Source organism: Saccopteryx leptura, chromosome 1, assembly GCF_036850995.1.
Source record: "Saccopteryx leptura isolate mSacLep1 chromosome 1, mSacLep1_pri_phased_curated, whole genome shotgun sequence".
Lineage (NCBI taxonomy): Eukaryota > Metazoa > Chordata > Mammalia > Chiroptera > Emballonuridae > Saccopteryx > Saccopteryx leptura.
In genome coordinates, this window is record NC_089503.1 from 147,993,024 (window position 1) to 148,007,032 (window position 14,009).

At 46.0% G+C, this 14,009-nt stretch overlaps 1 protein-coding gene across 2 annotated transcripts; it reads right to left on the reverse strand.

Moving 5' to 3' along the window:
* Positions 1-599: 599 nt before the first annotated feature.
* Positions 600-12,508, reverse strand: ENC1 (ectodermal-neural cortex 1). 2 transcript variants are annotated; one of them, XM_066377237.1, is made up of 3 exons: positions 12,139-12,508; positions 6,410-8,224; positions 600-2,370 (listed from the first exon to the last, which is right to left on the reverse strand). In XM_066377237.1, the coding sequence occupies exon 2, from the start codon at positions 8,209-8,211 to the stop codon at positions 6,442-6,444; it is 1,770 nt and encodes a 589-aa protein (XP_066233334.1). In that variant the 5' UTR covers positions 8,212-8,224; positions 12,139-12,508; the 3' UTR covers positions 600-2,370; positions 6,410-6,441. The 2 variants fall into 2 exon arrangements, with proteins under 2 accessions (XP_066233334.1, XP_066233325.1); XM_066377228.1 differs by having other exon boundaries at positions 12,086-12,508.
* Positions 12,509-14,009: the final 1,501 nt, after the last annotated feature.

Sequence of the window (14,009 nt, forward strand, 5' to 3'; positions counted from 1 at the left end):
ATTCAGCTCTAATCACTCTTATTCAGACAGGTGTCAAGCCCAGAGAAAAGGGGCTACACAATTATACCAGAAGTAGAAGGCTGCCCTTTGTTATCTGTTGCCATAGCAACCCATCCACTGAATAAGAAGAACCTTCTCTGTCTTACGCCAAGGTTTTTGTGTGCACTGTGCTGTGAATTGTATTTGCTTCAAAGTGTAGGACGTTTCACAGGGCGAGAATAGTCCAGTAGTGAGCCCAAATGCCTACCTCAATTCAAAGGATGGGAGTCCAGAAAGTTCCCTGAAGGCGGGGGGCCCACCCTGACCACAGCCCTCTCTGGCTCACACACAGTAAATAATAGAGGATTCAAGGACAGACCAGAACTCTGAAACAGCTGTAGAAAATTCATTCTGCTCTCAGGAGCCATGCAGTGACACACACAGCTCAGCCTATTTGCATCACAACTACAGAGCTGTAACTGCTACGATACAACACCAACTGCCACCACTGTACAATTAGACATTTGCATTGCTTAGAACACATCTAGGAGCAAACGTCTGCCTGATGGGAAGTAGTATGATTCTTTTATTCCATTGGCTCATTTATTTTGGTCCAACTATAGCCCACTTCTTCATGGCGTGGACGGATATGTACAATTAATTTAAAGTTTTCAGGTGGAGGGAAACGATAGGGATTTAGCTGTCACCAGACAATGCAAACACATTCATAGAGTAAAAGGTTGCTATCAGTCTTAAAACATATTCTCTAAAGTACAGTGACATGAGCGACATCAAGGAGAGCAGTGCGAGAGTTCAAACTCAGGTCTTCCCCAGACCCGTCCGAGGAAGCACCTATTGGAGTCCAGTACTAACACCTATCACAGCACACGTTCAGTAAACAAGCCCACAAACTAGCAAAAGAATGTACTGTATTCACCACCGATTCCCAACTATCCTGGAAAACCTCAACAGCGGCCACTGCTTACAATTCTTGGGTGTTTTTGAGGCCAAATGTGTCACTTTTGTGCACCAAAGAGTTCTTTTAGAGACTTACCTACAGCTGAGCACTAAGGTATACATTGTTGGAGAACTTGTCACACTTGCTAAATTGTACAGCGAGGATAACAATGAATCCAGGTCGAGCAAATCGGGTGAATTAATTCATGCTTGTGATGATGCAGTTTTTTCCCCTGTTACTATAATTATGGCAAAGCATTCTCACAGGGTAATAAATAAATAAATATATAAACTTTGGACTATGTCTTTACCTGTGCCCTATATACAGAACTAGCCCATAGAATTTTCCAGGATTTCAGGATATTACACAAAGAGAAAAACTGCAAAGCAATTTGGTCCTTTCCAAATTTCAGTAGCCGAGACTGAAAGATGTGAATTAGATGGGAAGGAAAGGGACAGAAAGAAGTCTTCCCTCATCCTATGAGCCATCAGCATGACCAGAGTCCAGGAAACCCCATTAAAAGTCGGTGAGTCTTAAAGAACGTGTCCTCCATGCTTTCTCTACCCCTAGGTAGAGTTTACATTTCTGTTTTGTAATCCTTCCCTGTCTTGATATTTACAAAATCCCTCCCCTTCCCAACCCACCCTCCAGTTATGTTCCAAACTGTAACCCCAAAGTTTTCATTTTTTGTGCAGCAAGGCACATCACAACAGCCACAAAATTGTGCAAAACATACAACTGTTCACACACGTCCATACACGTGAAGACAATTGTAAGCATTGTTTCAGCATGCAGGCATTCAACAATAAATAGCTAAATCTATAACAAATTTCTTAACAGCCAAGGGAGAGTTTAAAGTCACTTATAAATAGAAAAGAACATCTACCAAACTGCTACCAACAATGTCCCCAATATCTGGAAGCCTTCCTGGGGGCACAACTGCTCCGAGATTAGCCGAGTCCATGGTCCTCATTCTGCAGTCAGTACTGCCGGTTTCCCTCCTGGCCCCACAGATGGGCTTTCCATCTCCAACAGCAGCTGGTGTTGAGGCTGCAAGCTTGCTCCTCAGAGAGAGGTGACAACCATTTCAAATTTTACACATAAATGGTGGAACCCATGGAAATCAAATGCTGAATGTGGTACAGCAAGGGAAAAGGCCCAGCTTTTCTCTCCCTTTGAGGGGCTGATTAACACTGACATTAATCCACAATTACAAGACAAGGACTAGATCACAGGTTCATTCATTCATATTTAAACCATGTGCTACTTGCACTGAAAATCCCACCCCTCCCCCACCCCTTCCTTCATGTCCAGTTAGAGCATTTACAAGGTGCAGCCAATTAAACAATCCAAGTCTTGTAGCGACTTCTTCTCCTTTTTTTTCTTTCTCTTCATTAAATTTGGCCTCTCCGAAATAGCAATCACTTCTTGAGCTAAAACAGAGGCAACAGAGTTTTGTTAGTAGACTCAAAAGCTAAAAAAATAAATAAAATAAAACTCAGGACAGAGCTGGTCAATATTGTTCCAGAGGTCTTAATTACATGTTCTGTAGGAACTATACAAAGACAAGTGAAGTGCTTATCTTAAATGTACACACACACGCATGCATGCAGATGGCTGGCCCTACGGAAACAATGGTGTCCAAAGAGGGATCTTCACTTCTTTCCGAAACATACACATTCAAATTCAAACCTACACAGCTAGGTGCTGTTATCAGTTGCCATCTTCTGCTTCCAACATTAGTAATGCTGCCCTGTGGTCAGAGCCACCATGAAGCAGTCACCAAAGGGTCAAGAAAGATTCCTGTGCAAACCTCCCTTGGCGCATTTACCATAAGAGATCCCAAATTCAATTTATTCACTATATAGACAGCAGACGTATTAATCTTCTTATTTAAATGCATCTCTGCTATTCATTACGACAGAAATCAGTCTCGCTTCCTTTCATGACAACATACCAGGCCTCAATAGCCCAAGGCTGGAGTTTATTCTCGAAGTTCATCAGTTGACACTTGAGACACCAGCTATGGGATGCAGTGTTGTTATTATCTACAGACTTTACCAACGCCAAGTGTGAATATACATTCAAAGTGCCATAACCATGAAGGCTGCACTTTTCACAGGAGCTGGCATTTCCTCACACTACCCAACCTTCCCATTCGTTTACGGTCTAATTTGATATCGGGAAATTTTGCAGATGGCTTATCTTTCAAATGCTCGCCCTCATGGAATACATTTCCGGCCCTGGTAGGAAACTGCACCCGACTGCTATAACTCTACAGACAAAGGGAATTCAGGAAGGGCCGCTCAGTACTTGCATTGAATTCTTCCCGCTTTTGTGTGTTTAGAAGTCTGATTCATTTCATTAGTTGTTTCTTTTGGCAGTTTCATAACAGTGATTCAAGCTTTCAAGGCATTCCTTAGACTACCGTGTCATCCCCCTAATCCCACCTGCTGGTAACCTATATATCAACACTAGACCCAAAGAATGTATCTTGTAATAATACAAAATTTCAAGATGTTGTGTACTGGGGGAAAACACACACACTAAAAGAAAAGAAACATTCTAAAAAGAGAAGAAACAAAGCAAATCAAAATCTGAATTCTGTCAGGTTGGGGTCACACAGCACCATGAAAATGCAGACTAATCAGAAGTCATTTCCATTTTATCCATTCCACCTGGTGACCGAGAAGCAGGGGTCAGTTAAAATCTCCTTGATGAATGGGCTTTTAGAGCAGGGCAAACTTTTTGTTAATACTATATTATATATTAATTCCTTTAGCACCTCCATTTGTAGAGCAGAGATGTCTTCAAAGTGTTTTCAACTGAGGACATGCCTACACAGCCCTTCTTTTAAGTCACTTCATCCAGCTTAACACTATTTTAACACTATCTGTGTGTAGTATACTTTAGCAATTTTAACCAACATCTTCCCTGTGGGAAGCTGCAAGCCTGGCTCTGACCAGGCCCACGCTGCCCTTTGGCTGTCAAATTTCAAATTTCGTTGTTATATATGCTTGACTGATATATGCTTGACTTCCTGGCTTGTCGCACCAACGGTGGAGAAGATGTAATTTCACATGGAACCTAACCCAGTATTTGCTTTGTTTCCATGAGACCGGAAGTGTGTGATGTTAAAATACTCAGGATAGGATGAATTCTAGTGTTAGCCAACATACCTAGGGCTGAAAAAGGAGGCACCAAAACTGAGATATACAGTTAACAAGAAGACAACAGTCAAAGAGACCTCATTTTCCCACCACACTCAAAGCTAATTCCATTGCAAGCTACGATCTAAACTGAAGGCAGGAAAGAAACCTGAGTGTTGAATACTCTTAGGCCAGGCACTGGGCTAGGTATTTTCACCTCTTTCTCCTGGCCACCCCCAAGTGAGCGATTTACCCAAATCTGAATTGGAACAGACCTCAGGGGAAGCATAATACAAACCACTCACATAACAAAGGAGAAAGGTCCAGAAACATCCAGACTCCAGCTTAGAACCAGAACCAGAATGTACCTGTGATCTCTCTTTCTGCCTCAACTTCCTTACCTTGCTCCAAGGATGCCAACCATACCATACTACTAGCAGGCATTTTCAAATCCCACCATCATTGCCCATTCTTATGGTTCTCCTAGGCATACCGAGCCAGTTCTGGACTAACACCCAACTTAGTGTGCTGGTAATTGATGCTTTTACCCTAGGAGATTCTTTAAACCAGCTTTGGAGGTGAGTCATGCATTCATATCACAAATGAAATAACCACTTTTAGAGCATTTGTTTATTCAGGATTACTGAGATGCCAGCAAGGCTGCAAAAACCAGTTTGGTGTGGGACGCTGTTAGCCATGTCGCTCCCCAGAGGAGGCTTCTGACTGTTCCTGCTCCTTGGAAGGGGTGTCATTCCGAGGAAACATTACATTACTAAGAGCTCTACTAACTGGAATAGGCTGGAGGAGATAACTGCAGAAATGAAATAAAGAGAGAAAGATTAAGTGTGAAAGCAAGGCCAATTTTCATGGCATTTTTAAATGAGCTGTGATAGTTGAGGAAAGAAAAGACAAATGAGTTAAAATCCCCCTTTCCTTATAGCTTGCACCGACCCCTGATTTCCAGTTATTTTTTCCTTTTGAAAGTTTCCTTCAAAGGTGTGAAACATACAAGGGAAAACAGAGCCAAATGTTTCTAAGGAAGAAGTTAAGTTTTCATTGTAGTTCTTCCAAAGCAGAGTTTTAATTTCATTCTATTACTAGGAATGTAATAAGCCAATGAATCACCAAAACAAATCAACATACTGAGTGAGCTCTCTGCTGCATTCAGACATGCATAAGTGATTCCTGGGGCCAATCTTAAAAATGCTTACTTAATAGCAGCAAAGCGGCCATTAGCTTCCTGAACACTGAACTGGGTAGGCCTATTAATTATTTGAACCAAGAGTATTATATACTCTTAAGTACACAAGACAACCATTATGTACTCAGATATATGACACAGAAACACAACTTTTGTTAGCCCTGACAATAGGGGCAGCCTGTCTGATTAACTCTGAAAGGCCGCTGTAAGAGCAGCTTAGATGGCTCTGTGTGTCCATGCATCAGACGAATTTATACAATGAGGGTTCATCCTTCTCCAAGGACAGACCTAAACTTCCCTCTAAAGTTAATAAATCTGAGAAAAACCTAAATAAACTAATAAATGAGTTAGAGAAGATAAACCAGAAGTTCAATTTAAGCACTCAATTTTTTAAACCGTACTCTATCCCAGAAAGGATTTGAGGATGCTAAATTTGAATTATCAACAAGCATCTCCCAGGGAGACACCAAGATGAAGTTCAAGTTTACTAAGTGGCAGCTCAGCGAAAGGCTCCGGTGCCTGCACTCTGGAGCCAGGCTGCCTGGGAGATTTCTTGACCAATTCTGCCTACTGAGCTCTATGACTGTGGGCACCCTAACCTCTGTGTACACGAGGTGGTTTCACCTATAGAGTGCTCTAGTAATAGTACCTTCACAAGGCTGCTGTGAGGATTAAATGAAATGATCCATGTGGACACACAACCAGCTCCAGCCACACTGTGAGGATGCCCCAAGGACTAGTTGGCACTACTAATATAGGTCAGGGATTTCTCAACCTGGTATTCATTAGGATCACCGGAAAACTTTCTAAAAATGCTGATTCCGGGACTCACCCAGAGCAAAGGAAACCAAGTCACTGGGCTGAGAGTTTTTGCAAAGCTCTTTGGGAAATCCTGAGGCTCAGTAAAGGCTGAGAACCACTGGCTTCTATCTGTTAGAGAAGGGTTTGGGATCTAGCTGTGGTCAATACAAGCATTTAAGTTCTGGGGTACAAGTTCTTTTTTTTATATAGTTTGTGTAGTACTTCTATTGGATAGGCTATATGAACCATGCCTCACTCCACACACAACCTTACATAGCTAGCTTAATTACATGCACAGTTACAGCTAAACTGACTTCTTACCTCATGCTCACTTTCTTTAGGATATACTGCATTTAAGAAGGCAGATGTTTCCAGGTGCTGACAAATGCAGTCGGTATCAGCGAGTATGGGACCGTGGTTATGCTGTTCCACACGTCTAATGTTGGATCGTAGCAATCCAAAGTTTTGCATCGCTGAATGCCAAAGTATCCTCCCACCACGTAGAGCTTGTTTCCAGAGGCCACAGCGTGACAGCTCATGCGCTTCGCTGTCACATCTCCCACCTTGGTCCACTGGTAAGTCTCACTGTTGAATTTATAAGCGGAGCAGGCAGAGAACTCTGTATCTCCCCCCATAATAAAAATCTGGTTACCCAGCACTGCTGCTGCTGTGTAACGCCAGGGCTGGGGACAGGTGGCCGGTACCGTCCACCTGTTTTCACATTGATCATAACACTGAACCTTGGGGAGCTTGTCATGACTGACGCTGGTACCTCCAAAAGCAAACAGCTTGAGCTTGGCACTCACAACTGCAGCATTGCTAACACCTTCTCGGAGTGGGGCTACCATGGTCCATTTGTTGGTTGTGGGGTCATAATGTTCTACTTGCTTTAGAGAGACTGAGGGGGAGGCTGGGAGGCAGCCAGTGGCGGCTGTGTGCCCTCCAACCACATACAGGCAGTGCTTCAGCTCAGCAGAGCCATGGCCAAACCTGGCCACCAGCATGGGGGCGGCTTTGGACCACTCCTCATGCAGAGTGTCATAAACCCAGACATCTTTGGAGACACCATTTTCAGACCCCCGGCCTCCAGTAATGTATACTTTGCAGCCAATAGCACATGCACTGAACTCTTTTCTAGGGCTGGGGATGTCAGCTTTAGGAATGATTTCTTTGGCCTTCTGGTCTACCAGATATAGCTTGTCACACATGAAAGTCTGCCCTCCCAAGAGGAAGAGGGCATGGCCAGTTTTCCGAGGCCGGGCACAGAGGCTGGTTACCACGCCATCGTTCTGCAGGATTTTTAGCTTGCACCTGATGGCCTCTTCCACAATTTCCTTGCTCTTTCTCTGTTTGGTGATGAGTTCTTCCATGGCCACATTCTCCATGAGATAGATGGCTGGCAGGAGAGCCAGCCTCACCGTCTGCAACAGCTCTGGGAGGTAGCAGTAGCGCTTCTTCAGGTCGTAGCTGATCCAGTTAATTGCAGACTCGTACACGAGCCTTTCATCTTCTGTCTCCAGCTCTTCGCTGGACAGGAGCTGCACTACCATGTCCTGGGGCAGCTGCAGGAAATCTTCGTTCTTCCTGATGGTTTGGAAATTGCTGAGACACATTCTCCAGGACAGTTCATACAGCTTGGTGCACTGGTGTGCATCAGACAGCAGCAGCATGCCCAGGCAGTTGGTGGGATGCAGGTTCTTCTCCAGAAACTCTGCACAGGCATCCCGGATATCTTGAAACTCCAGCATGTCTCCGGCTTCCAGGAGTGACTCCGCGTTTTCTTCATTGATGATGACCCGGGAGGAGTACGCATAGTCAAGAAGCAGCTCTAAGACTTCTGGGTGGATGGAGTTGTCGAAGTTGACCTCACTGTCCTGGCTCTCCTTCAGGCCACCACTGAACATGGCTTCAAAGTAGCGGCTGCATGCAGCCAGCACGGCCCGGTGACAAGGGAAAGTCCTATTTCCGGCATGGAGCAGGACATCAGTGAAGAGGCGCTGCTGGCGTAGAAGGTTCAGGTGAGTGAGGACGCTGTCGGCGTAGGAAGTCTTGTGAAACAGATAGATGTTAATGGAGCCGCTGCTGGCCCTGGACTTACGGTTCTCGTGCACACTGACTGACATTTTGTTTCCACTCCTAAAAAACAAAACAAAACAAAACCACTAAGCAAGGTGCTCCTGATGTGTCAAACAGCAGTACAAAGCAGCAATCCCTTAGAATAGAGAGAACAGTACAGTTTGCTGTTGGCGCTGCTGACTACTGTTCTACATAATGGATGGCCATCGGTGCCCAAAGTCAGAGACAATTACCTAAAAGGAGAGGCATTCGTGGTCATACTGTTGAGCTATATGAGTTATATACTGTTTTTTAAAAAAAAATCGCTGCTTGAAAGCAGGTTCATCTTGGAAAACCTGATTGCCAGCTTTCAGGATATTGAAGTCCTTGAGAATGTATGTCAGGCCAGGAGGAGCAAAGTCTCATTCTCACAGCTCCCTGTCCTTGTCCAGCTGGTTTACCACAGGCCACTCAAAATGCCAGGCCTCCAGCTCTCATAACTCTAGGATAGGCACCAGCTTTAATGCCCTATGCAACATAAAGCCATGTGTAAAACAAACACCTACTAATTAATTCCTTTAAGAATTCCTTTGGTAAGATCTGGCCTCCCTGCGATATACAATAAACGGGAAACATAATATTAAAATCATAGGCTTAGGCAACTTCTCCAATGACTGGACCTTCATTTAAATATTACAAATCATTTCTAACCAGACAGCTCTACTACTACAAAGTCCTAAAAGAGGCCCAGTAGAAACATTACCATATATTGATCAGCAGGCTTGGGTGAAAACACAATAGATTCTGACCACAATCACCACCCATCTCTCTTGCTCTGGACAGCTTCCAAAATGAGGATTTGGGCACATAAAAGGAAGAATAGTTTGAGTAGCATACTCATGAGTGCTGTTTTTTTCTGTTCTTCCAGCTTTATATCAATTCTTGGGAAACCAGTTGCAAGGACAAAGGATCTACCCACCCACCCACTTTTCTTTTATACAGAGACAGAGAGAGTCAGAGAGAGGGATAGATAGGGACAGACAGGAAGGGAGAGATGAAAAGCACCAATTTTTCGTTGCGACACCTTAGTTGTTCATTGATTGCTTTCTCATATGTGCCTTGACCGTGGGGCTACAGCAGAATGAGTAACCTCTTGCTCAAGCCAGCGACCTTGGGGTCTTGAACCTGTGTCTTCCACATCCCAGTCCAATGCTCTATCCACTGCACCACTGCCTGGTCAGGCCCCACCCCCTCTTTTGATTAGATGTATCACCAGGACCATTCTTGTGTACCTGCTAATTGTGGCATTTGCATATAGAGAGTTCAAGATACAAACATTGCTTTATCTAAATTAAAAAATACACAGTCATTATGTATTACATTAAAAAATCTGCTGGCCATTGTTAATTTAGGACACCCTCGTATTTACTTGCTGACTAAAATGGTTTTATTCCTCAGTTTCTAAATTAATATTATAGCAGAATCTAATGCCATCTTTGGCTTTCCTCAGTAAGTAAATTGTAGGCTAAAGGTGTAGAAAATCCCTATCACCTATCTTCAAAAATTGAATCACATACTTTAAAATAAAAAACAAAAAACCCAACCCCTACCTCTCTTTTACTTCAAAGGAATAAAGGCTTCAAGCACCTGCCTGTCAAAGGATTCCTAAGGAAGCTGTTTATCCTAAGCAAGTAAACTGGGTGGTTACAGTAGCTATTCTAAACTCAGAACAGCTAGTATTGATGGCCTGTTTATTTCCTTCAACATTCAGATATTTATTTTTAAGTTTCATCCCAGGAATTATCAATAAATGCAAATGAGTAACTTAGCAGGGATTCATGGGCTAGATACTAAAGTGCACTTCCCTGACCAGCTGTCACGGAAAACAAAAACCTAACTTGCCTTTAACATACAGGCCACACACCATTAGGTGATGCAACTTGTTTTCCTTTTATTTTTGGAATGTAACTTTTCATTCTGAGTAAACATGGCTTAATGAAAGAAAATAAGCAACAAAGTCTCAGGCTCTGGTATTACCAAGACCTGACAAACACCCATTAGTCTCTGTTAGCCTCCTAGATATAACAACTGGTGAGGAGCCAACTTCATTCCCCCCTCAAGCTGAGCCTCTACACATCTAGTCTTTTTTTTTTTGTAACCAGTGCTCAGTGCTATGCAGAACAATTGGTATGATTTTGTGTGAATGCACCAAAGTGTTAAAATGTATTAGTCACTGACGCTCTACCAGTGTAGTTATCATTTAAATTAGCACATTCCATATGAAGCTCTTTGAGGAAGATTTTAAACCTCAAAAGATGGTATCAATGCTTACAAAAATTCCAAATGAGTTTGTACACCTTTTTTTTTTAAGCTAATATTTCCAATACAACCTCAAAAGCTGCCTCCTTTCAGGCTAAGAGCAAATGCAGCTCTGGCTGAAGAATGAGGGACCTGACCTGCCCAAGGTTGCATAAGCACCATTAAGCGCATTAAGCAGGAATCCCAGGAGCCCAGAACATGTTTCTGAGCATTAGATGTGTGATGGTGTCCAACACCACTCACAACCAGGCCTACACTTAAAATTTAAGACCTTAGGATCTAGGATCTGCATCTCCATGCATCCTGTGTTGATGCATCTGTATTTTCCAGGTTGGCCCATAAAACCAGAACGAAGAACCTAGCCTGTTATCTTGGATAACATCCAGATAGAAAAGCATGTCACAGTCAGAACCCAACATTCTTGCAGCAATGTTTGACAAAAATAAAAGGTATACTTAAAAGACCCATGGGAAAAGTTAGTTACTTTCTGGTTTGAAATTAGCAAACATCAAACTATCAGCATAAATCACTTATACAGTCACTAAGTATAAGTCATTTATACAACTTCAATATAAAATGAATCATCCTCCTGGTATTTTTAAGCCCCCAGAGAAATAATCACATGCCACGTAACTGTCCAAAAAATGCACACATGTATTTAACCTGCACCTAACAAAGAGGACGAGAAAAAAGGCTGCTATTACACTCAACATCAAAAGGGCTTCTAGTTAGAGTAACTCCGGTTCACTCAAAGCTCTTTGCCCAGGCTCTCTGCCTCCAATTCTTTGCGTCCCCACCACATCTCAGGTTTAGAAACTGATCTCAATGCAATCAAAGGAGAAACAGGGCAGATTTTCTGGCGGCATTTACGTATTGATAACAATGATACGACATTATTATAAACATCTTGTTAACAGGAAAATAATTTCACCACGCAGTCCCCTAAAACACTTGCAACTCTCTTTAACACGCTGGCCTTGCCTTTCAGGGTGAAAACAAATTACAAGCTGAACAAGTTCAATGGTTCATCTTCACCCCGCCCATCAATTCTTGTCCTTAGAAACTAATAATATTATACTAAAGGCCAAATATTGTTCTTTTATAAAAAGAAACTAATTTTTCAGGGGGAAAAATCCAGTTTTCATTCATTCCCTAGAGACATTTCACAAGAGAGCGTGCCCTCACATGGGGATGTCTGCGCGTGGCCCCGGCGTTCCCCATACCGGGTAGAGTGCAACGTGGGTCGACAATCTCGCGCGCTCGGTCTTAGAGACTGCCACGTACGAGGCAGCGGGAAATCCACGCTCAGGGAAGCGCTGCTTTCCACGGAGCGGGGAGAGTCATCGTACCCTGGCCCTGCTCCTCGCTCACCCACCAGCTCGCCTGAGTGCTGCGCCGCCGAGAGGAGGCCCCTCTGGCGAAGCCCGGCTCCTGCTTGGGTGTGGGAGAGCAGCAGAGAATACTGAGGACTGCTCCCCAACAACTCACCATCTCCGCCGAAGGCGCAGCCCTGGCCTCCGGAGCGCGCGCACGCACACCCCTCGCGAACACACCCCCGCAGTTCAAGCGTGCCCTGAAACCCGCGGCACCCGCAACAGGTCTGGGGCAGTAGAGGAAACTTACAACAGTGGCGACTGTCCTAAGTGCACAACTAGCTGGGCTCCTGCCTCGCTCACCCGGCAGGAAGGCGACGAAGCGGAGGTCTCAGCCACGGGAAGCGGTAGCGACTGCTCGGGCGAAAGGCGTGCGCATGGGGCGCCAGCCGTGAAGAGGGCCGCGCCAGGGGCGCTGGCTCCGGGCGGCTACCGCGGCGGTTTGCCTCGGCCTCACTGTCCCCACGCCGCGGACTGTGTCCGCAACGCGTGTAGCGTCACCCGGAGCGAGTTTCGGGAGGAAAGAGCTAGCCTGCGGTTGCAGGCGCCACGGAAGGAGGCGGGCTGTGCACTCGCGGGGAGTTAGAAAGCGCCGTGCGCGCCGGCGGCCGCCTGGCGTCTGGACTCGGTCTCCACACCGCCACCGCCGCGCCGCCTCTCTGGCTGCCCGAGCACTCTGCGCTCCGCCGCGGTCCGCCGGCCTATAAATGGGGCGGTGCGGAGGGGTGGGGTGGGGGAGAGGGAGAGGGAGAGAGTGCCTATGCCGAGAGTGACACCAGCAGAGGGAGGGAGGAAGCGCTAGGAGGCAGCCCGCGAAGGAGGAGGTGGGGGGCGGGGGCGGGGAAGAGAGCTAGAGAAGAGCGTGTCGGGGGGAGTTAATCGTGAGAGGAAGCGGGGAGGGGGGCTGCGGAGTGGAGACAGACAAAGCGGACGCGGTATTTCAGCCATTAGCAAGCAGCTGCAACCCTCGGGGACTGCAAGTGAAATAAGTTTTCCTGGGTCGGAGTGCCTGACTCTGGCCCAGGCCTTTTAATGGATAGCCCCAGAGCCAAGGGACCCTCGGCAGGGAGGCGCAGCCCCAGGTTGTGCGCTCGGCGCTGCCGGAGCCCGCGAGATGCTCAAGAAGGGGTGGCGAGGAGAGAGCTGGGGGCCCGCGGCACGCGCCCTGGGCGCACAACAGCCCGCGCACTGGGTGGGACACTTGGAAAGAGGACAGTGGCGAGAGAAGGGGCACAAGTTTGGACACTTCCGGGGACACTGCAGGTTGGGCAAAGCCGGGCAGTAGAGTTTCTCGCTGGCGGGAGAGCCAGCTAGCCTCGAGCCCCATGCATTTTCCGGGTGCCGGTCCTCCCTGCCCTTGGAAGATGAAGTAGCCACGGTCGGACTCTGCCCTACACCGCCCTGAGCGGCCGCCGTGCGCCCACGTGCTTCGCAGCCAATAGCCGAGGCCGCTTGATTCAAAGCGAACTGCTCAAAGGAGCCGCTACGCCGCCCCCTCTCGCTAGCTCTCAAGCTTCACTAGCCCTCTCCTGCGGGACCCTTCCTTTTATCGCCGGTTGGTGTTAGTTTGGAGTTCAGCGAAGAAATGGCTGGGCACACACATCTCGGAAGCGCCGCGTGCCGGGAGAAAAGGCGATTCGAAAAATATCCTCGAATGTCGGTCACTCTTTACAAAACCCATTGTCTTTTCACTGGGAGTTTAAAACGCGTTTTGTTTTTTGTTGTTGTTTGTTTTGGTAGGATTCAAAATAAAATCTATGAATGAACTGTAGAAATGACCAGTCAAGCCCACTCATTTTACAGGTTAGGAAACTGAGATTGAGGTACAAATGAATTGTCCAATTCGAGATAACACAGCCACTTAGCAGTGGCCCAGCCCGGCAGCTCTGGGAACCCCACTTTCCGGTCTCCCAGCTTTCTTTCAAACACTAAAAGCAGAAAATTTACACAGAGCGAGGTGGCAGCGCCTGGCGCTCCCAGAGTGCAGAGACTGGTGAGACCAAAACTGTCGGTTCTTTATTCTACTACCACTTTTTTTTTTCACCCGCGGTTTCTCCTGATATTCGCGCTGAGAAATTTCGCTTCTTGCAAACAAAGAAAGACAGTGCCCTCTGAAGTCCTTTGTTAGCATTAAGTCGCCAGCCTCACCATGAGCCTTTACAAGTCTGTTTCAT